At 44.1% G+C, this 24,358-nt stretch overlaps 1 protein-coding gene and 1 long non-coding RNA gene across 5 annotated transcripts in view; one reads left to right on the forward strand and one right to left on the reverse strand.

The window, feature by feature from the left end:
• Window positions 1-890: 890 nt before the first annotated feature.
• Window positions 891-24,358, reverse strand: part of LOC124185443 (small conductance calcium-activated potassium channel protein) — a 155,458-nt gene continuing 131,990 nt past the window's right edge. For all 3 annotated transcript variants that reach the window (XM_046576230.1, XM_046576231.1, XM_046576232.1), the window contains 7 exons: window positions 23,218-23,313; window positions 18,133-18,554; window positions 6,216-6,351; window positions 5,580-5,690; window positions 4,886-5,013; window positions 4,654-4,723; window positions 891-4,002 (listed from right to left, as the gene is read on the reverse strand). In XM_046576230.1, coding sequence (XP_046432186.1) covers window positions 3,469-4,002; window positions 4,654-4,723; window positions 4,886-5,013; window positions 5,580-5,690; window positions 6,216-6,351; window positions 18,133-18,554; window positions 23,218-23,313 — 1,497 coding nt within the window. In that variant the 3' untranslated portion in view covers window positions 891-3,468. The remainder of the gene's footprint in view (window positions 4,003-4,653; window positions 4,724-4,885; window positions 5,014-5,579; window positions 5,691-6,215; window positions 6,352-18,132; window positions 18,555-23,217; window positions 23,314-24,358) is intronic.
• The window catches only part of LOC124185450, a 157,378-nt gene continuing 148,634 nt past the window's right edge, over window positions 15,615-24,358 (forward strand). Inside the window, exon 1 of one of the 2 annotated variants that reach the window (XR_006871396.1) lies at window positions 15,615-16,218. This is a non-coding gene — a long non-coding RNA (uncharacterized LOC124185450). The remainder of the gene's footprint in view (window positions 16,219-24,358) is intronic. The other variant, XR_006871397.1, reaches the window with a different exon arrangement.

Raw genomic sequence — 24,358 nt, forward strand, 5'->3', positions numbered from 1 at the left:
GTAAGAAAAAATGACAAGGCTAAAGAGAATAGAGTTTGTGTATGTATGTATAATATGTAAGTATTTAGTTAAGTCTATATTAAATTTAAGGTTTAGTTGTAAGTTTAGGTAGAGTTTTTTTTTTTTTTTTGTTTTCCTTTTTTTAATTTTCTTCTTTATTCACCTTCCTATCTTATATCTTTATACATATCTCGGCTTTCCTTGCATCCCTCACCCCCAATTATATACATCCACATAACACTATCGTTGCATTTCAAGTACGCCGTAATATCCGACGGTGTTTCGTCGCTGTTAGCGACAGAGCGCATCCTCAAGATCGACGTGACGCCGCCACTGGTCTACGAATAAGTATATGCACTATACATATACATGTACAAGCGTGCGTGCGTGCGTCCCTTTGTACATAGGTAAATACACGGAGTTTACATACAAATTCGCCTATCGATATATGCAACATAAATCAGCTTCTACGCACCTACTCCTATATTATACATATATATATATATACATAAACACGTGCATGCATGTATACGTATACATGCATGTATACACATTTACGTACATACGTGTGTACGCATGTATGGGTGTACCTACGTATAGCTGCATATCCTGTCGCCCAAGTAGCGGCCACAGGCGGTGTTCTAGTCGATCGGAGAATCAGCCCTCGAATTCAATCACGAAACCCCGTTGTGTTCGCCTTTGTGCGTACGCCTCTGAAACGGCTGACCTGTCCGGTAGGCTTCCACTTAATGCTAGCAGACGTCGTTCTTAGCGCGTGCGAGAGCTGATTTATGCGACGCACATCGTACGCCTTTGCCATATAAATTCGTTTTTTCTCTCCCTATTGAAGTTCCGCTTTTATTCATTTTCTTTTTCTCTTCCCCCCCCCCCCCCCCCATTTTTCAACCCTCCTTCGTTGTTGTTGCCGTTTACGGTAACTTATAATACTCTTGTACATGTCTCTCTTGAACGTGCGCTCCGATCAGCTACTGTAACAGATTTACAGAGGGCAATTCTATTCCGAAACAATTGTTTCGCACGTCGCAGTTTTTTTTTTTCGTTTTTGTTTTTTTTTTTTTTGCTAACTTCTACCCAGCGAAAACTGATATTTTTTCGATACATCTTTAATTTCTGATTCTGTATATGTTGTTCATACGTATAGGTGTGCTGACTATATTCTCATTTTACCACTGAATTTTCAATGAGAATCGGTGTAATTCCTACGAATCCATACCAAAAATTTAAAGGGCGTTAAAAAGCAATGAAATGAAAAAGAAAAAACGAGGTAGAAATTTTGCAGAGAAGAGTGATCACCGTGAGACTTGTTATATAGAACTGAGTCCGTGGGAGTTTCGGAGTGGAATTGCCCCTTAGCGAAAGCTTCGTTGACTGACAACGAGCGTTGAATGTTGATTGACAAGCCCATTAATTGTTTTCTCGTTATTTCTTTCACGGTTCTCCGCATGTCCGACCTTTTGTATACATATTATCGTACAATAATTCGTCTCTCTTTTCTTCACACCGCGTGCAGGCGTTTTTTGCAGGCCAGGGTTAAAATACATTATACTTATGACCCGTGATTTTTCCCTTTTCGAATAACTATTTTAAAATTATTAATACTATAACTGCACTCGAGTGACGAACTTCGCGCTTCATGAAACAGGCCTATTTATATATATGTACTATACATATATATATATATATATATATATATATATATATACATATGTATTATACGATATCATGCACCTCCTCGAGAAATTTCTCTGTATAAAAATAGTGTGCTGCGGTTGTCGTATCCAGTGTCAATGTGTGTGTGTGAGTGCGCGCGCGAAAGACTTGACAGAGAATTTATAGAAGGTTCATTTTGACAAACAATACAGCGTTTAGTCTTTTCTTGGTCCCGTTCCACGGTATCCCTCGTCTACGGGATCGCCGCGAAACTGATGCATTTTTTTTTGTATATTTCTTTATTTATTTATTTATTTGTTTATTCATTCGTTAATTTATTTATTTATTCTTTTTGCAAAAATTACGGACGTGACGACAGATAGAGAGAGAAAGAGAGAGGAAGAGGGAAGGAGGGAGGGAGGGAGGGGGAGGGAGAGAGAATGACTTTCGTGTCAACACGTGTGTGTACCTCGTTTCAACAGGTCGATTGTGAGGCGGCGTGTGAATAATTCGGGCGCATTTCATCCCGCAGCAGTTCGCAATTATATGTGTAGTTTATTATACATATACCTAGGTACCTACGTACCTACCACCTTTGCGTTTCGTCCGCGATTATTTCTTTCCAAGTTTCACAAGAGAGAACAGTTAGGAGATGGATGTCGAGCTGAATGACGTTAATATTATTAACATTAAGTAAAAGTTTTGAGGCACGGTTGTCGGGCAGAAGGCAGTCCGCAGCAGGTGGAAGAATCCCTGCATTTCACGTTTAAACCCTGCGCCATTTCTCACGAGTTGTTTAATCCTGTTTACAACACCGCCCTGATACCGGTAACAGGATTAACCGTACATTGCGAGGAGTACCAGGTCCGACAGCGAATCGTATACAACGCCATTTTCATCTCGTAGTACCTGCGACTTTGACCCTTTTTCAATACTCCAATTTATAACCTTCCTTACGGTAATGAAATACTCCCAAGATGCGTACATCGTCATACATCGCCACGTTCCGATCAGTTCACATATTACAGCTTATCGATGTAAACATGCTCGGCGAATTCGTTTACTCGAAAATTCAAGCATCGCAGACGATTTCAGGGCGAGGGCCACGGTTCCAGTGCAACCAAAGTTTTTGGTCCAAATCGTATATTTGAAGAATTGCCACCGCAGATTAGCAATCAAATGTCTAGCTTGACGGGTCTGGAAGATGTTCTTTTTTTTTGTATCTTTTTTTCATTAGAAGATTCGAATCATTTATTTCTAATATTTTAATTCGCATCACGTATGTATAATTATACCCTGAATTTGATATTGTGAGAAAAAAAAGAAAGAAAAAGAAAAAATACTTACACATACACTTTGATAATTTTTTTTGAATATTTTGAGTTCAGTCTGCGTGTGTTTTTTCGTAATTTCAGTACATTATACATTTGCTGTGCTGATCCTATAATTTGAAGAATAACAAGCAATCTCTGTGAATCTGTGGTAAAAATTGTGAAAAGTTTTAGCGACGCAAAGAACCTACTGCATCGTTGGAGAAGTTTGAATTTTTAAACCGTCCCCCTGGCCCCGACGAATTCCTCTGTCGAAAAAGAGAAAGTAAAGAAACGAAGAATCAACCTTAAAGTCGATAATACCATCCCCGAAAGCGTCGAGTGTCTCGGCCGAGGGTTTCCTCGCATCCATACGAAAATTGTCCGGCTTATCTCGGGTGATCTCGGGCGGCAGAGGAACGCGAAGCGCATTGGACGAATATTGCCCGCTACTTTAGTAGGAGTGCTGCGGCTGCAGGGACGAGGCTCAGCTGGGCGCGGAAGGCCCCGGGCCCTGGTTGTTGTTCGCCCCGAGTCCGGTGGAGGACTGGGACGTGGTGGGCGCCGACGGCTGGTGAGCGACGGCGCCGTGGTGTCTGCCAGTTTCGGGTACGAGATGGGGGGTGCGGCTCGATATCGGCGGAAGAACCGGACTCGCCGGCCAGGGATGAAGCGAGGCGGTGCTCGGCGCCGACGGGACGCTCCTGGAGTGCGGCAGGAGCGGCGACGTGACGAGGTTGCCGAGGGGATGGTGCGCGGCGACGCCGGTGCTTCCTGGGACGCCGATGCCGAGGCCGCCGCCGCCGGAAGTGACGATCGCCGCGGTGTCCGGGTGAAGGAAGTTGCGTCGCTGCTCGAGACGCTCCGCGTGTTGAGCCAGGCTCCGGGTGAGCGCCTCCGGCAGCATTTCGACCTGCTCCTGGAGGGCGGTGAGCTTGTCCTCGAGGCTGACCAGCCGCTCCTCGAAGGCGTCCTGCCGCGTGCTCATGTCCGAGACGATCTCGTAGACGGTATTCTGCGTCTGCGCAAAACCGGGAACTTGCGTCAATAACTTGTCTCTGGGTAGTCGAGGAACCGACCGACCCTTAGGGTCGCCGTGGGACCCGGCTCGGCTCGATTCGCACACCCAAGGTCAGATCGAGGGGATTAAACCTCCCGCCCAGATTTACGAGATGGGTTAAGATATCGGCTGTTTTTCCTCCCCCTAACGCCACTTGCCGTTATTCTTCTCCTTTTTACAAACCGAACCTGCACCGAGAGAGCGTCGCGTGACGGAACCCGAGCAACGACCCTAGAAACCCGTTTTAAACGCAAGCGTGACGTTGTTTTCTTTTCATTTTCGAAAAGCCCCGAAACACGTGGATCTTTAATGGTTACAGGATTCTTCAGAACGTACGACGTATAAATTAACCGTAACTCGGGTCTCTTTTACCAATTCCGAACGCACTCGTTTCCGCCTCGGGGATAAATTATTCCAGAGAAATTTTTTGTCCTGAAAATTCAGACGCGATAATGTTTGGAATTAATATTTTCTCTCCCGTTACGCGGGTTCTACGAGTCGGAAATATTCGATCATCATCTCCGAAATTTACCTTTTATTGCCGCGAACACGTTTTTAGAAATAATTGCTATAATTTATCACGATACAATGGAGGAGGTATAATTTACGCACCTTGGCCATGTCCGTTATCGTGTTGGCGTTGTCCATTAATTTTCGTTGATCCATTTTTACTTTCCTTAGCCTGAAAAAAAGAAGAAAGGAAACAAACGCACGTGAGATAATGAGATATTCAAATTGCGCGATCACACCAGGGGATTGGCATTGGCATACATCGATTCCGTTTCTTGAGATAACAGAATTGAAATAGAATACGATTAATTACAATGTGGATGAAAAAACTCACGCGTATATCGCCAAAAGAAATTTTCGTTGATGCGTTCTGACGCGACCGGGATTGACTCGTTTCACCAGCCTCGTATGTTTGTAGATGAGCCAAGTTTCCCTGAGAACGTTGGCAGCTGCGTTCTTCAACTGAAAAAAAGCAGAGAATCGCTTTTCAGAAAACGGGACGACGTTAGCAATAAACGTTGAAAACTTATCGGCAACCGATGGTTCTTTTCGAATTTTGATAATTTGCCCGTAGCGTCTTGTCAGTCACTTCAAGCCAGTCTCGGCTCGATTATTTGGTAGGTGAATTTAAGCTTGAATTAAACCTCGGAGGGTGCGGGTTCAAAGCGGTTGAAGGTCGCGCACGTATAATTAATCAAATGATTACGTCGTCGTCGTCTTTGAGAACGGTGCGATACGTCAATTAATATTCTATTGTTTGAATTATCTACGTCCGTTAAGTGCCTACAAGCAATGTTTTGTCAGGAGTTAATCCTCCTCACGATCTAATCACTTATAGACGAGAAACGAGCCATCAGATAATTAGTATGAAGCGATGGTTACTGCGGAAGATTTACAGCTGCGAGGAGCGCGTCGGTGGGATAGGGAAAAATTAATAATTTAAACAAAAGCAGAACAGAGTGATCCCGGAGAATGAAAGAGGGACCGCTGCGGAGGTGCTGATATCAATATGCGAGAAGCCGACTCACCCTCTTTGTGAGCTGGGTATCCATCATAAAGTTGTGAACGTGTTTCTCGGCTCTAGTTAATTCTAGCTTCCTGGAGACGACCGCCACGAGAAGAGCAGTGCATCCGGCTCCCTGCAAGAAACGTTCAACGGTATTGAAGTAAAATTGAACCCACCAAACGTTTCCTCCCTCTATAATGTTGTGGAAAATTCAAAATCATTCGGAAAGGATACAGGGCTCCGGAAATGGGCAGAGACGGTATTGCAACGTATCACGATATTGGTTGGGCCAGAATTTACACGGGTCAGGGTTGTCTCCCGAGTGCCCGTGCGCGATAGTTGACTCGAACTTTGCCTCGGACGGGGTTGCTGAAGCGCATATTTGGGGTGGCGTTAAATTCTCGAGGAAGAACCGCGGTACTTTGCGCACATGTTGAGGATCCTTGGTGCAAGGGAGATGACGATAAGCGAACGCCGATGCAAATGAGTTTTATCTCTGTTTCTGTTGAAGGCTTCGATTCAACCGTTCGTACCGAAGGGTGTCGGTAGAATTTAGCTGCTTTTATAAGACCTCGGGCGGGATGGTGGGAGGGGTGGTTTTGAATATCCGACATCGGGTGGCGCGGCTGCGCTCGTTATTGTAGTTCATACATCTTACCATCATCCCTGTCGAAACTGCGATTCCTCGGCCGCAGTAAGTGTTCGGCACGATGTCGCCGAACCCAACGCTCAGGAAGGTGATGGCGATGAGCCACATCGCGTTCAGGAGGTTTGCGTGCTCCTCGTCGTGAAACCTAGCAATCCATTCGTTTTACCATTCAATATCAGGGCGGGGTTTGGTTTCGAAGCCCGGTGTACGGAGAGCCCCAAAGAAGTTTAACTGATTACCGGAAGCCAACGTTTCATTACCCCATTGCAGTCTCCGCTACATTGTCAAGTTTAACGTGTTCGTTTCGCATTTTCAGAAACCCTGTTTCGCCGCGACGGTTAAAGGTGCGAATGTCCAGAGCTTCGCGGCAACGATACGATGAAAATTCTCAGTGATAAAATAAAAAAATCACCACTCGTGGCACTGAAGAGTCTGACTGGAATTTTACTTCCATTGCTACCATCGTTGGAGAAGAAAAACAAGATCTCTAATTCGCTCGTTGGTAAGCGTGACGGAAGACGGTACAGGTGCGTACAGATTTTCGGCGCTCTGTTGAATAAATCATGAATTTCGAAGATGAAACATGGGGTGATACTGACGGTTGTGAAATGTACGAGCAGTCGCCGAGATTCCCTACGAAAAAGGCGGACAAATTGAATCCTCGCTAACCGAGGATAAAAGACGCAGGGCAGATGTGACTGGCGACGAGTGCGGACAAGGTCCTTTTAATCACAGGTAGAACACTCGGAGACGAATGTCGACCGTCGAGACGGTATTTTCACGTGTTTACGAACGGAGAATACCTTAATGCATTTCCATAGACACTTGTACGCAATCGGTATACCATGGTGAACACATGTGGGCTGTTAAGTATTCATGGATAAACCACTTACCGCGAATCTCTCGTTGCGCATTGGTCAGAATAAACGTCTACAAGTCCACGACTGGCGCGGAAGAAACTCGTCATAAAGAGTCATTCTATGTATATACCAATACGTACCTCAAGTAAGAAATACAAAAGTCTCTTATATGTTCTCGACGTTGAGATGATCCGATATAACAGGAAACTAGTTTTCGGTGTATCGATAAAGTTCGTTCGAATTATGAGGGGGTCGGTAGGAGTTTACTTCGCCGAGTCGGAAACACGATACTAATCCCGTGTCGTTGTGATTACTCGTACAAAAACTTCATTTCTCTTACTCCTCAACGATAATGAAAAATCAAAAGAGCGATCACGAGCAGTACTTCACGACAGTCATCCACCTCGCTATTTTCCCGAATTAGGTACGGCAATTAGATCCCAGACTAAGAGTTTCCTGCATAATCGAGGGTTCGACTCGACTGTTCGCCCTACAAACAGTACTCGGGAGAAATGTTTCGAAATTACGCTATCGCACGCGTCTTTCGTGGCAGTCGTGGCTTTCGCGCAAGGGTAGCGACGTCGGCGACCATGCGTGAGGATCCTTGGTTCTCGCCTCTGCAGAGGCCCGAAGTTCTCCTTGTCGGAAGAGAAAGGACTTACCATCATGCCGCAGGTGAGAGTTATTCCTCGTCCTCCGTAGGTGCTGGGAACGATGTCGCCGTATCCGACGCAGAGAAAGGTGATCGCGATCAGCCACATGGAGTTGAGTAGATTTCCATGCTCCTCGTCGTGGAACCTGCAGGTGGATATAGAGGCCGGTGCACACACGACAACGCCACGACATCGACACGCCTTGATTGATATCTTTATTTCGTTCTCGTTATTTTCATTCCCTCGTCCGCACCGCCGTTTCTCCCCTTCGTCTCTCCGTCACCGTCTCCGTCTCTACTTCTCCTCCCCCCCCCCCCCCCCCCCTCTCCCTTCCCAATCAATTTTTACACCTCTCTACGCGTATGCTTTCGCCGATCCCCGATGCTCCCTGGTTTTTTTTTCTCTCGAATATCCGATCGACAACGACATCCCAGAACTTCGTCTCTCGCGGGAAAATTGCCTCCTATTGATTGATCAGCCCTCATGTAACCCAAATTCAAACGTATATGTCTGGTTCCCGAAAATCTGTTGAGTCCTATCGTTTTAATACGTGCATATTTTTTTTTTACCTTGCCTCGATTTATATTCGTATTCGAATTTGAGCAGGCGTCGTTTCGGACGGCATGATTTTAAAGTTAACTCTCACATACGGTATGCACATGTATACATGTACGTACTTCGCAACGAAGGCAACTTTGAATATGAATTCGGACCAATTATGTTGTACGAACGAGACGTGGAGGTTGGCCAGTCAATCTATGCCGATGGCCACCGCGTTACTTGTACAACGCCTACATTCATATTGAAATTGTCATTCAATTTACTTCATATTCAGCCTGGTTAAACGTTCAAGTCTCTCCAAACACACCGCGAGTCCTATTTGTCCTACGTATGGAAATTATTATTGTAGATATAAATTATCATATATCGACTGGATGTATAACTGGACGTTATTGTTTAGCTGTGTACTGGATTTAAAACCTTATCGGTCAATGAATCTACAGACAATAGTAACTATGCGCTGTGCTATACGTGCAGTGAATGATTTAGAGAGAATAGCTTTACATTGGACAGATTTTAATCTCGGATGCAAGTCTTTGCCATGAATCGGGTGATTCAATTTATATTGGTATTCTAGAAACTTGAGTAGAGAGAGGGATGAATGATGTGAAAACCGCAGGTTCATTATTGCTTCGTGATAGTTGGTCCTAGGCCCCTCAAAAAGGACCCAGAAGACGAACAAAAGCTACATTAGATGAATTGATGTTACCGTACTTGAACGGGCAAAATCAACGCGACCTTGGCGGACTAGCTCATTGGGGTAATGGCGGACGTAATTTTACGCTCTGTCATTATTAGATGTTCGTTCAACCGAAGTTACTCCGTAGCAAAGTTAACTTATTTCAGTAATTCCCTTAATTTATCTGGTCATGTACGCTACTTTCGAAGCGTTCAAATTACCTGACATTGAAAATAAGTCGTTACCGCAATTGATAGGCTAAAAGTTTTTTTTTTCTGTTTCTATTTTTCTAAAAAAAAGTGACCCATCCGAAATCATCCCGGTTCCGATCTCCGTCCCAATTCATATCTGTCGGCTGCAATTCGTTTCCAAGTCTCGTATTTTAAAATTCGTATTACATTATACCGCGATTTTGTATTATTCGTATGATGAAGAATTACATGAATACAAGCTTAGTTTTGATTTATGTTCAGAATCCACGCTGCTCAAATTCTTCGGAAGCTCGCATTAAATGGCGGACATGCGATGTATTCATTTCAGATTTATATATGGCCTTGGTACGCATCCGAATGCATGTATATATGTATCTATACGTATACAGAGAGAGAGAGAGAGAAGCTGTATCTAGACGGATCGAATTAATTATTTCTCACCCCAGACTGAACTGGCAGAGGTACGTGCGACCGGGAGAGTTCTTACATTTATTCACGAATGATCGTCTGCGGCGGTTAATTTCCATCAATTACATAATTCACGAAGAGTTGATACCACGCACAGGGATGACCAATTATTCGAAACGGAAAATTGCGACGTAATCTGACTTTAAAAATTAAAAAAAAAAAAAGAAAGCGAATGAGAAACTTCCCTAATGCAGTTTACATATCCGACCTCTCATCGGTTCGTTTAAGCTTGACACTCCTCGAGTCGGTTCGGATCAAAGTCAGCAAAACGGAGATCGGTGATCGGAGAAAATGTCGAAAGATTGGAGAAGCGTGGATTGCAGTCGGTACTTATATTGGCTGGCGATAACGCGGGCTTTACGTTGCGGCGATGCAAGGCTTGCAACACATCGCGGTCACATCTGGGTGGGATTTGCTGTCCGGTTAACGGTTACAGTAACGTTTATGGACCGGATAACTCCCTTGATTTCTACGCTGATAACACCGCTCAAGCAACGTTCTTGCCTATCGTATGTCGGATAAATCCAGATCCGATCGACCAAGTGCAGCATTGCTACACTGCGTGATACAAACGTAATTCAAAGAGATAAATGGCAGTTTACTGTCCCGACTGTATTGAAAAATTCAGGGTTTCGCTGAGACTTGAAAGTGTTTTTTGAGAGTACTCGTGCCGAACCTTGATGCTGTTTCCTCAATTTGCGAGATTGAATTTCCTTCGCAAATTCGAGATCAGACAAGTGACGTGAGTTCATTAAAATCGAACTAGGGTTTGACAGGTTCCATCCAAATATTTTTCTGCTTACAAAAAGCCTGCATAGCCTCGACGATCGATGAACGTGATTAAAACGGTCGTCACTTTTGCTTTTTTCCATTATTCGTCTCACCGCGTTATCGCCGTACCAGATATGATGAGGTAATTTTATTCGTTTCAATTTTCGTTTTATTCTTCATCTATTTATCATATTTTTCTCTCTCTATTTCGAATCTGAGAAATGTATTATCAATTGTATTTTAATTATTTCTTTCTTTCGTACCATCTCAATTGCAATAAAACAGAAGCGAGTAATTGATGTGCCAAGATAAAATTGCGGCGTCTAGTGGTATTGAAGAAATAAAGGGTATAAGTTGGTGAATAAGGTAAGTGAATTATAACCAAAGTCAACAGTCAAGATGCCACAAATTTACATATGTACATGTGTGCCGAAAATGAACGTGAAATAAGCGCATACAACATTCATGAACGAGTAAAATAGGGGATATGAAGAAAATTTAATATCGTCAGCGCTGTAATACGTCATATATCAGGTAAACAGACTCGCGATATATCAGAGGGCTGGAAATTTGAAATTTTTTTACCACCAAGCGCATCAATCTTGCGTTGATTGTAATAATCAGAGGATACAAAGTAGATTTTTATTCATACTTTAAATTGGCTTGCGAACGAGTACTTAAACTGATAATGTATACTGTAATTCAATTTTGAAAATGACGAGACGGCTGTTCGAAACTCTTGGAACAGAATAAAAATGATAATTCAGACATCTCGGGCAACGTTTCGATGGGAATCAGGAATACGTGAAATGTTTAAGCGACAATTAGTTGGTTTCGACGATTGTACATTCAGTAGTATATGATGATAAACAGATCAGCGCAAGGCCAAGGGGACAGCGATACAACATTCACGATCTCGAACAAAACAGTACGTATAAATAAATAATCGACATCAATCAGATGCATTTCATCGTGTGCAATAAATTTGAAAATGAAGTGTATTACTTGTTTCTCTACGGTTTTGAACAGCTTGCGCTCAACGTACCCAGGGTGTGTGTTTCTTTCCATTTAACCATCTTATTGTGAAATGGGAGGGGAAAGAATATACGATAAAAATTTCTCAACACCGTCGTGCCCACGATTTTTATAGACGATATCAATTCTGGCCACCTGTGCCAGCATCTTATTGTTTTTCGAGATGGATCACTGACGTGATGGCAAAATCGTAAACGCAATGAACGGCCAAGTAGACCCTGGGTTAAAAGGTCGGGTTGCCGAGTGCGATTCGACAGTGTCTAACGGTTCCTAAAACCTGCGAGGAGTTCGCTGTTTGGGTATAGAGTTCAATGCACACATCTTGCAGGTGTATGCGAGATACTCGATTTTCGGCCAGTGGAACTTCGCCGCTGGTTCAACGATGCCCTGAAGTCTGAATCAGATGGAAGGATGAATTCGAGCTGTGTTCAAAAATAAATGAATGCGAAACAGGGACGGACCAAAACCTGATTAGAGAACATGCAAAACTCGTTTTTGTACTTTGTGAAGCTCTCGGAATGAAAAAAGTGTGACGTGTGTGCTGATGAAAAAGTTTGCAGTGCCGAATGGGTGTGTAGTAAATATTCAATAGCGGAACGTAGGTAGTAAAGACACGTCTTGCAGGGTGTTTGTCGATGTTCGCGAATCGATTCGGGGAGAAACCCGCGAAAATTTAATCGATACATTCATCCGAGACGAAACTTTTTCCTTTATTAGTTCCGGCTTTTCCGCTCACCCTCGTATAGCCAGTCTCAACTCTCCGCATTACGCTGTGAAAGGAAGAAATATTCTAAAGTGCCTGTGGACTCCTTCTATCCGTGGACTCTCGCTGGCAAGGCAAGCTTCACTTATTTTCCTTTCTTTTACATTCTTATTGTGTTTTTTGTAATTTCTTACATTCCGCTTCATTCCTTTACGGCTGAATTGTGTACGGGCCTCGTGAAATCGCAAATGCTTTATACGGTTTTATCCTGTAGGAAGCCAGAGGAATCAAAAAAAAAAAAAGACGAAATAAAAAGAGCTTAACGGAATCCGGAACGAAGCGGAAATTGTACCTAGTCAAAAAAAAAATCCGCACGCGCTCTCGTTCGTGTCAGATTTTACGACGCGCGTTTTCTCGATGAAATTATTCTGTCGCCACGACAGGTACTCATTTCTGGCGGGAGTAGAATCAAATGAAAAAAGTTTCAAGTAATATTGCGCCGTTCTGGTGAAAGTTTCATTAATTTTAGTTAATAAGACTGAAAAGAAAATGAACCTCGCTTCGTCCTTTGGCCCGACTTCGTCTTACCTCGTTTTAAAATCACCTCCACGCTTGATAATGACTTAACCTTCTCCGAGCACATCTTTGACCCTTCTCTTTAATATGATCAAATTTGTTTTGGCTAATTGAGAATTTGTGAAGCCTGAGGATCGAATTTCACCCTGAGGATGCGAAACTAAAAGATAAATGCGCACATTTTAAACGGAATTTCAAAAGGGGTAATGAAACACAATCGTTCCCCCTGCGCAAAGCATTCATTGCGTCCATTCCTGATTGTGAGTGAGTGTTCTTAGCTTACGAGTAAAATATGTTGGCTAGCATTAGGGCTCTTCGTACACCGAGTAATTTTCAAAAGCTCAATCTGCAGGTACGGAGGAACATCAACATTGTAGGACCAATATATGCTGCAGGGGTAGCTCAAGGTACGTAGCTCTGTGTACAGCTGCGATACGATAATACAAGACAAAACAACATGGTGAAGTCAAAATAACACGTGGTAAAATAGCTTAACAAGTAATATTCAAATAGGAAATATCACAGGGCTCGAATATATTTTTACAAGTATATTTCGCATGCGAAATAAAAAACAGCGATCGACTCTACTGGCGGGGAAAATGGGAATTGAAGCAAGACCCCACATTAATTTTCATGTGCTCATTTGCTGTTAAAAATGGGCATGAAAGTATTCGGGAAGAGCAAAATGAGGGTGGAAATGGAATGAGTAGATTTTCCCTGCGGTTGTAGTTCGCTGTCTGAAGTCAGACGCGAACCTAAGCGAAGAACGCCTTGATCGACGTTGCAAGCAGGAGTGCGTGATCGATCGATTAATTGAAATTTCGATCCATCGATCAATCGCACGACTCTAGTTGTAGCATACAAAGCGGTAGACGCGTTTTGCCGTGCAGCGAATTATTAACGCTCTATTATTCCGCTATGAAATAAAAATGTTTTTGCCAACAAGTATTACACGACGTACAATAAATGCGACGCTTATTCCACCGTCATTTCGTTTTATATCATCTCGCTTTATGCCCGGCGAAAAAAGATCGATGTCTCATCCGGCTCCGGTCAAGATATTTCATACTCCAGTTATAGCTTCCGTGTAGTATGGATAATATACTATACCATCGTATATGATTGCTTGATTAAAGTTTTGCAGGGAAATTGATAGAACTCGCGTGTTATTTCGACTCCGAAACAGATAGAAATCCGGCTTTCGAAACTCGTGATATTTGTTTTCACAGGATACATGCACTATTATTCAGCTACACATCATGGGCGTACAGAAATTTTCATGTATATGTATATATAATATATATACGAGTCGCACAATTTAATAAGTAGACGGCGAAATATTGAATTTTCGCCTAAAATAATATTTGTATGCACGCGTCGATCCATGCGACATACAATTATTATTCAAGGCAAGGCTGTGTACGGATAAACACTCAATAGCATGTTGAGCAATTTTTTAACTCTGTCTATAACGGGCTTTCCGCCCAATGGTTGAACATGTATAATGCAGTCAATAGTGCAAATAATATATAAAACGTCCAAACACCTTTTACCGTGATGAATTTCGCAGCGTACACTTACGCTCATAATCTTCATGCATGATTGATAAGTGACGAGCAAGGATGTGAGAGGAAAGGACGAGATATGACCACCTCGAAAATCTGTGTCGCATACTAAATTATACATTTTCCTACTCGCAACTGTGGCGGTAATAATCTCGCGCGTTGCCTCCCTGAATTTAACGACCCATATACGTCGGCTACGTGTTACACTCTTTTGCGCGCATAAACCTGTATTCGAAACCGTATAATAATTCTCCACTTTAGTAGCGAAGTAAATCTAAAGGCAATGAACCGGATGCAAAAAGTAACGGAAGTTCTGACTGCAAAACTCCGACGCCTCCAGGTGCCGAGTCATTCCGGAACGTAAAACGCCGCAACGATTTCGCAACGTTGGTTAACTGCAATGACTACTTTTGCACTATTTTCACAAACCACGTCGCTGACAGTTGCGCGAAGACGCCGGGAAAGAAAACCGCAACAGTTTCACCGCGTTATCGTTCAAACGTTCGTCTCTCAAGTAGAGAGAGAGTTCGGAAGGTCGAGACTCCGAGATATAAGGCAGGTACGACGTTGCATTGCCGTGAGTAATGATTTCGTCGAACCCGAGTTCACATCGGTTCCACGCCCACCGAGTCTTGACAGTAAATTGATAACCATGGCTGGGTTCGAATCACCTTTGCCGATGCAAGGTAATCAGTTTCAAACAATGCCGTACATCCCGAAGACCATATTCTCTCGTATCACAGGTAAAACGCGCCTCTTCCCTGGTGGTCATTTCTTGAAAACACCTCATTAATTAGTGAGAGAGAGAGAGAGAGAGCAAATAGAAAAGGAGGAGCGACCCATTTCCGCTCCCATTTATAAAGGGTAATTCGGATCTCAAGAATTCCCTACGATTGGCTCCGTCCTTCGTTAAAGGGTCCCTTCTCATAACTGTTCGTTCGAATAGGTATACAGATCGGCTGACATCGCGGGGAGGACATTTATCGAAGTATTGAATAGACATTGAGAATAGAGTTAAGGGGGGTGGTGGGTCGACGGTTCCGCGGGCAAAGATTACACGAAGATACTGAAACCTCGTCGCGCCCTCGTGTTCGAGCCCGAGTGACGCGGGCAGCGGTGTTGCCTCCGCGATAAGGGTCCGCACACATCCAGAGCACTCTGAGCTATCGAGGCAGCGATACACCGTACCTATGTACGTACTTGGTGCCCTGCAGGTACGTAATTCCACCGGTATTGTATTTCAACGTTCGAACGCGCTCGACACACAAATTCAGCAGCCGGTGTACCTGACAGTTTCTTAGTCGCGTAACTCGCTCGCACCGATCGGCGTTGTTGTGTCGTCAACAGACGCTTCGCAGTTGGTGTACCGAGGACGCGAGCGCGTTAACAACAAAGCTGTGTGCGTGTGTGAGTGTGTGTGTGTGGGGCGTAAGCTCGCTGCTAGCTCGTACACTGCAGTTTCACGGAAACAAACAACCGGGTAAAGGACGCTTGGCACTTCCGTTATTGGATTCAATTAGCCCTCTGTGAGGTAGACACAACGGACGCAGACTTGCCTGGTGGCATTGTTCGCATCGCGCGACTGTGAAATGTTCTTCCAAGTTTCGACCGTGTCATCGCGGCGTCAAAGCAATATGGACACACCGCGTACGTGCAAATTGCAGCGTCATGCAGCTGAATAATGTTATTCCGAGCTTTTCAACTTGTGCCAGAGGTAATTATTGTGGTGAAAAGTTTTGTGCACGCTGTGTTTCGTGACGAGTTTCTTCCTCGTTTGAGGCGTCGCGTCGTGGCAGCGATCAGTGTCGTCCAGAAGCGGTAGGTGATATCTCGTCACTTACGGGGGTCAAGAGGAGGTGCGGGCGGATGCTGTAAGGTGTTTTCCGTGCCCCAGGGTGGCTGGAGGTGACTGCCGGACAAGTAAGGTAGGTATGTACCTGTCTTCGTTATCGTCGATTAATCATTACGACCGAGCGAACGTTTCCGGAAAAACCGTTCCCGATGCGAGCTCGACGTGTGATAAGGTCGCTGAAGCTTTCCGTTATCGGGATCCCGCCACAGCCGAGAACTATCATTTTCATCCCCCACCCGTCCCTGCTCAAAATAAAAAAAAAAAAAAAAAAAGGGAGAAGTAAAAGAAACGAGGTGCAAAAAGGTCCGGCAATAGAAAAAAGGTGTAGGCTCGTTTTTATGGCCGTGAATCTATCCCGGACGCGAAAGGTTGAACCCGATAAAAATAACTAGGAATCGCGATTATCGGGGTAGGTAGTCGGGTTGACAGGATTATCGCAGTGAAAAAAGTTTCGGTCACGTTTGGCAATAAAATTCTTTATAACCATACTTTCTATGGGTTCGAATCGTTGTATGAACGATATGAATCAATAGGGAACAATGAACTACGCGGATAACTAGGCGCGTGTACCAGATTTGACACTCGATTCATCCCTAGTACGAGTACACCTACGCTTCCGAGAATCTTGTTCTGCGGATCAACAACACCCACGTGCGGCTACCTCTAATTAACCAGGGTCTTGTTCGCCGTTCGTATATTTTCCACGAGGCTCTCAGTGGTATCGTTTCGGAAGGTTAGGTACCAGCATGATCCTCAGCTCGCGTTTCGGATAATGGCTTGTAGAAAATACGAACATTTCGAAGAATTGTGCTGTTAATTAAAGTATTCAGTATTGAAATTAGATTCGTTACGGTAATTGCCTCGTTTTTTGAAGTGCGAAAATATCAACAATTAAACTGTCGCGAGGAGTCTGTCAAGTTTTGCGAAAGATTGCGTTTTAAGAAACGGGCAAAGAATACGATAATCATATTCCACTCATTTTTAATCACGTATCACAAAATGCCAGAACTCTATGATTACATTAACAAAATGTCAGAGTTCTTTGATTCATATTTTTCAAACGCGCTGTCTGTTTTTTTTCATACAAAATATGCTTTCGTCGACGCTTGCATAAATGTGTTTGACTACGAGGAAAAAGTGTCACATGTCCCGAATTTTGCATTATTGAATACTTGAACGTTGTAAACTGATCTTGACAAACTCGATTACTGAATCGCGTCCCACGAGACACGAAATCTGTGAAAAGTAGTGCTTGAAAAAATGATGAGATATTTTTTTTGTTCACCCACCACCACCCATGGAATCTGTTGTACCTATTCCAAGATTGAATCTCTTATAATCTCGATTCGAGGGAAAATTCCTAGCAGGAAAATTCCGGCAAGACATTCCAATTTAAAGTGATTCTTTAGGACTTCACGAATGCTGTTAGATAGGTATTCAAATTGGACGAAAACAAAAAAAAAAAGAAGTTTTTACAGTGAACGTACATCAATTTTCTTCTCGCCAAGTTACGTCAGAGGCGTAAAAGCTCGTTGTTTCGCCTATTATGTTCACGGAGGGGGGAAACTAATGATCCATTCTACGATGGTAGAATTTTTTGTTAGACGCGGAATTTACGGCGGTTTGACCGTAGGCAAAGAACAAGAGACCAGAAAGGGTGAAAGGTGAAAAAAGCACCGCTTACCCTTTTTCCCAATAGCAACAGCTAATACACCCGATGGTTCCGAGTTGAGCACTTGAAAGCCAACGTAGATCTAACCTACCCCTTGCGCGGTGTATCAGTTTAAAATTTTTTGCGAAAAACCATCCGGAAAATAAGAACCTCGCAACCCGGCGTCATATACCGTGAGAGTTTAAAAATTGCGGTACCGGAATTGCGACCTTGAGCGACCCTTGGGAACACGGATGGGTAGAAGCGTGGAAAGCGCGAGCTGCTTTGCGGGGGGCAAAGCGCGGGGGTTTACGGAGGCGATAAATAATTCGGCACATACCTTTCGCACTGCCGCAGCGTCCACGAAGCGATTATCCATAGGGACACCATGAAGACCAGCAACACGGTCCCCGGGCAGATGGTCATCAGGGTCTTCAGAACAAACCTGGTGTTGAAATTGATCCGATTCAGGGCGCCTATGCTCCTCGACGAGGCGTCGGTGAAGAGTTTCGAGTGCAGGAGCATCACCCGGCAGATTAGATAGAGCCTTAGGAACATCGGTAGCGACAGGGTGACGTCGTAGGGGACCCATTTCGAGCCTATGTCGCCGCCCTTGTTCGCCAGCTTGGTCGTCCACAGGAAGTAATACTCGCCAGGAATGGGGTGTATCGCGCAGATGATCAGCTCGATGGATATCTGGGAGATTCGTTGCCAGGTCATCGCGATTCGCCAGTCGTCCGCGCAGTTGTCGATCATGAATAACTGCGGAGGAACAATATAAGTCGGATACCGTGCGTGGCTATACTGTACGGCGTATAATGGTTCTTGGATAAAAATGGCCAATCAATCATCGCGCTTCCTCGCCTCCTGACGCCCCCTTCAAAACCATCTCGCAATTTTTTAAATCCTGGAATCTTGCCCAGGAGATATTTTCACCCTTAGAAACCGCGGACCGCGTGGGACGGTCGTCATTTGTTATCTCGGCCCCGTCATGTACTTGGGCCGAAGCGGTTTGAGGCTCCTTTTCAAATCCGCGTTATCAGGAGGCTTAATTTTTGGGCCCGATCGTTAAACGCATGTCCGTTAATGTCGACAGTTGTAAATAATTAATTAACAACCCCTGTGCGCCCAGCCGGTGCCGTTTCGGAGCTTTCTCTGCTCTAACCTCTACCCACCCGTTCATTAAATACCCACATGGGTTCGTGGCGCGTCGGGCGTATATTTTGGCAGTTCCTTTTTGAATACATTACAATGAAACATCGCAGATATGCACATCGTTCTCTGGTCGTGCAGTCTGACTATCTAGGGCAAGGACTCACTCGCGATGAAGAGGAATTTTCTCGTGGTATCATATATCAACGCACGCAGCGTTGATATTACCACAGAAGTTGAAAGCCTGTGTGCTCTGTATCGCTTTTTATTGTCCAGCACGGAATCGTCACAGTCGTTCGGCTTCAAGACGGCTCACTTAAATACGAAAGAAATATAAAAAACTGTGAAATATTAGAGCAGTGCAATCTTTTACTCTGCAGTTACCCAAGGCCTTCTAAAAATTCACCGCAAGCTCACGGCACCCGAAACTGTAGCGTGGTATAGTAAAAAACTGAGTGATGAATTACGGTATTTACAGAGGCGAATTGGGTATTCACGTAAAAACCAAATTCCACCGGTGTCGAAACGTGAGGCAATTTGCGCTTTTATGCTGTAAACGGCACACGTGCTTCAATAATTCTTCAATTTTTTACGCTCTTCGATGTACGTTCAACGCTTGCAATTATTCCAACTCTCGCCTCTCCTCAACGCTGAATTCGATGCAAGTTTCAAAGTGTAACCGCGGATATTAATTAGTAGCTTTGTACTTTGATTTGTGGACCGATTGCACCTTCAACTACAAGCATCAACTTCGTCTTCGCTTTGGTCTTTAACTCGCCGACATGTCAACCACACCAATCCCTACGATATGTCCTTTCGGTAGTCCTTTGAGTTTCAACAAATTCGTGGAGGGAAACAGCACCGACTAACCTGGCAAGATGTATATCCAGGTAGCCATTTACCTGAGCTCAATTCCAATTACACACACACGGGAACACAAATACAGTGACGTTATCTCGCGGGCCAATTTGTTATATGCGCAGTGGAAATAGACCACGACCAAATTACTGCCCTCGATTATCCGGCGTGCATCTCTTTCCGTTTACCTCTATTTTTCAAATTAATTACTCGAAGTTGAGACTCAATCATACCGGAGTATAATCTTCGCGTAATTTAATCTAGAGAAAGAGTTTTTCAATAGGTACCGGGAAGCTCAGGAGTGGTAGTGATTGCTTCGAGTTTTTTACGTCCTCGGCCAAATGGAAAGTTGGGAGTGTCTAATTGATTAATCAGAGAAGCCTTGATGTACAGCCGCGTCAATCTGGAACTTACATCAGCTGAGTCTGTGGCATTCGGCGGGGACGAAGGTTACAATTTAGACCTTGGCGAAATCTACTAATTCGTAAGTGCCTTCGGGTGACAAAGGTTCGTAGAATATCACCGAATCCGATAGATGGGCCTTGTTCGAGCAAATTTCAACGGCTATTGCTTCTGCCGAAGTGGGTAGATATCGGCTCGATTCATTGCACTCGCGGCATTAATCTCGACGACGCGTTCGAGGATAGGTTAAATTATTGTATTCAGGATTTCAATTCGTCACTGTGACAAATATACTATCCGTATGTGCTGGCAGTTTTTTTTTTTTTTCTTTTTCGGCCAATGATAATTAGCCGGCGAACCTGTTGTAGACAAATCCGGAGACAGATGCTGCTGATGTACGAAACTCTGACTCTCGTGGCATGAATTAATTCAGCAGGGTTAGTCCTAAGCTAACCGACACGATCCTTGTGCCTGGATATAATCTGACCACTGGGTAGGTACATCTATGATCGCATGTATGCTTTGTCGGGCAGGCAAATCGTTACAGCACTATACGCGAAGTGTGCGAAGCGATATATTTAATGTCAGAGCCGTCAAAGTTCCTGATTAGCACCATGGGAATAGCGAACTGTTTGTTTACTCGAAAGTTGGCGACTCGGTGACTCGTCAACTCATACCAAGCCATGCGACTAGACGGTACAACCGTCACGTTGGATAATAAGCCGCACGTGTAGTTGTATTTTAAGCCGAAATCCGCGTTTTGGGTACGTATTAGAAGTGGGAGCTGATATTGCGAGGCAGATTTGATCCGCCAGATCCGGATCTCGAATTCTTTACTCTCGCGGCCTTACTCGGCAGTCATATTCTCCGGATGCCGGATTAACGCAGGATTCCTCCATTGTCTTTTATCGTCGTATATGCTCGAGAGTTTTGCTGACTCTTATAGCGTATTGTTTCGATCCGGCCAACTCTGGCTGTAATTCTGCGCACGGCGAGACGAGGAAGAAGAAACTTCCTTCATAAACCTCTTCCAGGATTGGCGACTCCGCGACCTGACCAATCACGACGACCTCAGTTTGGGTCGGGTCCAAATCCTGATACTACCATTCCGGAATTTACAATGAAGAAAAATCCCTCGCTCGAGATGAATTCGATCACCACCTCTGACGCCCTTCGATCTAATCGTCCCAACAGATCCGGCGGCTCGTCGCCAGTCTAGCCAGGGATAAATTATTCATCTCATACTTGACAATGTTCGAATGATTTCACTGCCTAACAACAACGAAAACGTCTATATACGAACCTTGAGTCCGTTGAACAATATCGATGTTGTTCTTGTTAAGTGTTTCTTTTGTTGAGTTGAAGATTCGGCCGATGAATGAAATAAAAATAGATGAATTTACGCCCAGTCCTTCGATGTAAGCGAGCTTTAGTTTTTCTTTAATCAGCATTCACTTAGCAGCCTCTTATTCGGAATCCTTAAAATAATATCCCACGAATATAGCACTTTAACAGCAATGCAATAGTTATTTTCTGAACGACTGAGTGATCGTGAAGCGTAGTAAATTCTGCGTGACGGTACTTAAAACGAGAGTAACTGAAATTGCCTTCATCCTCGAGGATATGTTGAAGTTTTTAGTTGGGGGCAAAGTTCCTCGGAACTACGTTGCCTTTCTTACCCTGCAGATGTATAGAAGTTGACGATCGATAGAACTATTCTCCATCGAACAGGCCCCCCTTTGGCGACGACGGCTCAAACTGATTGTGAGTTACGAAGGGTGGCATGTGGCTTGGATGACTTACAAGTCAAACTCGATGGTTATAGTTTTGTAATATAGCGACTACCTTCCTGCAGTAGCTTATGCGAGGCGAACGAAGCAAATAGAGGTGCGGTTAATCGGCAGAATAGAGCAGTACATAACGACGACTGATGTTTGTCGTCACCGACGGCTCGATAAATTATTCCCATCTTTGTTCATTTCGTACCATAGAATTTCACCACTTTGACGGTCAAGTTGGGATTCAACGAACCTTGTGGATGAGATCAGTGAATTCTGCCCTCGTCTTCCGTTGACAGAGAAAATGGCTTGTCTTCTCGGAGAGGGATAACGCGCTCATTTACTTCGTGGTTATAGATTTATCACCACCAAGAACAGAACAACTCTCGATAGAACTGACCATAGGGCGGAAGACAAAAAAAAAAAAAAAAACAAACAAAAGAACTCACTCACCCACCCATTAAGAGAAAACCAGTCCTGTAGAAGTCTCGATGAGACTGAGACAACGAGTTGTATTCTCGGAAGTTACGAGACGAGGAGAAAAATCCTGATACCAGAAGTAAACCTGCACCTCGGTCGTTTCACATATTGTTGAACAACTTCACCGAGTGGAAAACCGTGGTGTTTACCAAGACGCCATGGAAAAAGAGGAGGGACTTGTAAATATGAAGACAGATTGAACCTCGAAAGTTTGCGAGCGAAGCTCCCCAACGAGGTGAATTTTCTTATCTGAATAAATGCTCCCCTCTCAGCATCCTGCCGAAGTTCGCCCCTTTGATACGTCGGTACAATTGGGTCAGATGACTCGTTCGGGTTCTACAACGTCGTAGTTATCGTTCTGTAGCTCCTGTTCCTTCCAACGTCGAGAGCTGGAGGAATATATTGATCAATAAGAGGCCTCCCGAGATGTCCCGACGAGTCCTTATAGGTACACACATATACTATACATATACCGTAGACCCAGCTATTGTACCACGTACACTAGGATGTGCTATAACTTGATCGAGGTTATTGTCAGATACTGATAGAAATTCACCGTTGCGATGTTACGGATGCGAATCATAGGTATCCGAGTTACGCAACTTGGTCTCTTTCGTCGTGGTCGTAGGCGCTCGTCCGGTGTAAGCCGCTTACTTCTTATTCAAGTTTCGCGGTACTCGAAAAACGAATCTCATCAAACGCCCTCAAATCTACCGGTTCAAAGTGGCGTCTTAGACCGTCTGTAACATACGTACCTGAACTTCTAAGGCATGGTAAGCAGATATGAGGCCAAGCAGTATCACAGTAGACATAGAGATCAGGGTTTTCAGGGCGGTGGAATAGAACGAGGCCTGAAACAGAGAGGAAAATAAGACGGTTAATATCGTTTTTCGTCAGCCGATGCGAAAGTTCGCGAATGTTTTCGTGGTCTGTTATTTGGATGAATTCTCAGGCCTGAAACAGCGCAGCGGAGAAATCAATGAATGTACGTACTGCTATGCGTCTCTCATAAATTGGGATCGGAAACGATCGCGTGAGTACGTTGGCTGTACTGGGTTGAAAGAAAAATGAGTCTAGATGCAGGTTTTCCCGCGTTGTTATTCCCCGAGATCCCAAACTCGCCACCTGCGTTTCGCAGACATTTCGGTTATTCAATTCCACCGAAAACTCGGCCCGTGTTCGGATAACTGACCCAGTTTGAAGACCCGGGCCAACCCGGTGAACCCCAAATTAGGTGGAATGGCTACTGTCGGAGGAACTCAACCTTAAATCCAGTATCCCTTAATTGCCACTAGCGACCTGTGCTTCGCGTTCGGCTTAGGTCAAGGGCTTAGTTATATCCTCCCTTTTACATCCTTCGTTCTAGTCAGGTATAGCTTATTCAGTTTATTGCATGTTCAGTTTATGCAGTTTATTCAGCATGAGCCTTAAGGTCTGAAATCTCGAGTACTCGAGTGTTGAGTACACAGACGTGGGCTGGAATAGAAACTCAAGATTGGGGTTGTTTCTAAGGGCTCGGCATCATTCGCTGTTACGGTAATCTGAATGGTACAATCAGCATCGAAACCTTTGTTTATTCTTGTAGATTTTATGATCAGAAATGGGAATTGGGCACACGTTTACAGTTATTTTCATTGGATCTAAAAAAGTCAGTAATTAACGGTAATTTTCGCTAAATCATTGAAAATCAGACAGGCATTGGTATCACACACGAGCCTACAAACTTCCTTGCGGAGATGTTCGTCCATTATTCACACGCTTCATTCGTTTGCAAAGAAAGTCGATGAATTGACGATGCGATAATTAACCGGAAGTAAAATAACGCAAGCACTCGTTCATTGTCAGTTCGTTTCTCTGATGTACAAAATTCGGGCGTGAGTCAACTCCTGTGAATAA

The sequence above is a fragment of the Neodiprion fabricii genome, chromosome 6 (assembly GCF_021155785.1).
Source record: "Neodiprion fabricii isolate iyNeoFabr1 chromosome 6, iyNeoFabr1.1, whole genome shotgun sequence".
NCBI classification, from domain to species: domain Eukaryota; kingdom Metazoa; phylum Arthropoda; class Insecta; order Hymenoptera; family Diprionidae; genus Neodiprion; species Neodiprion fabricii.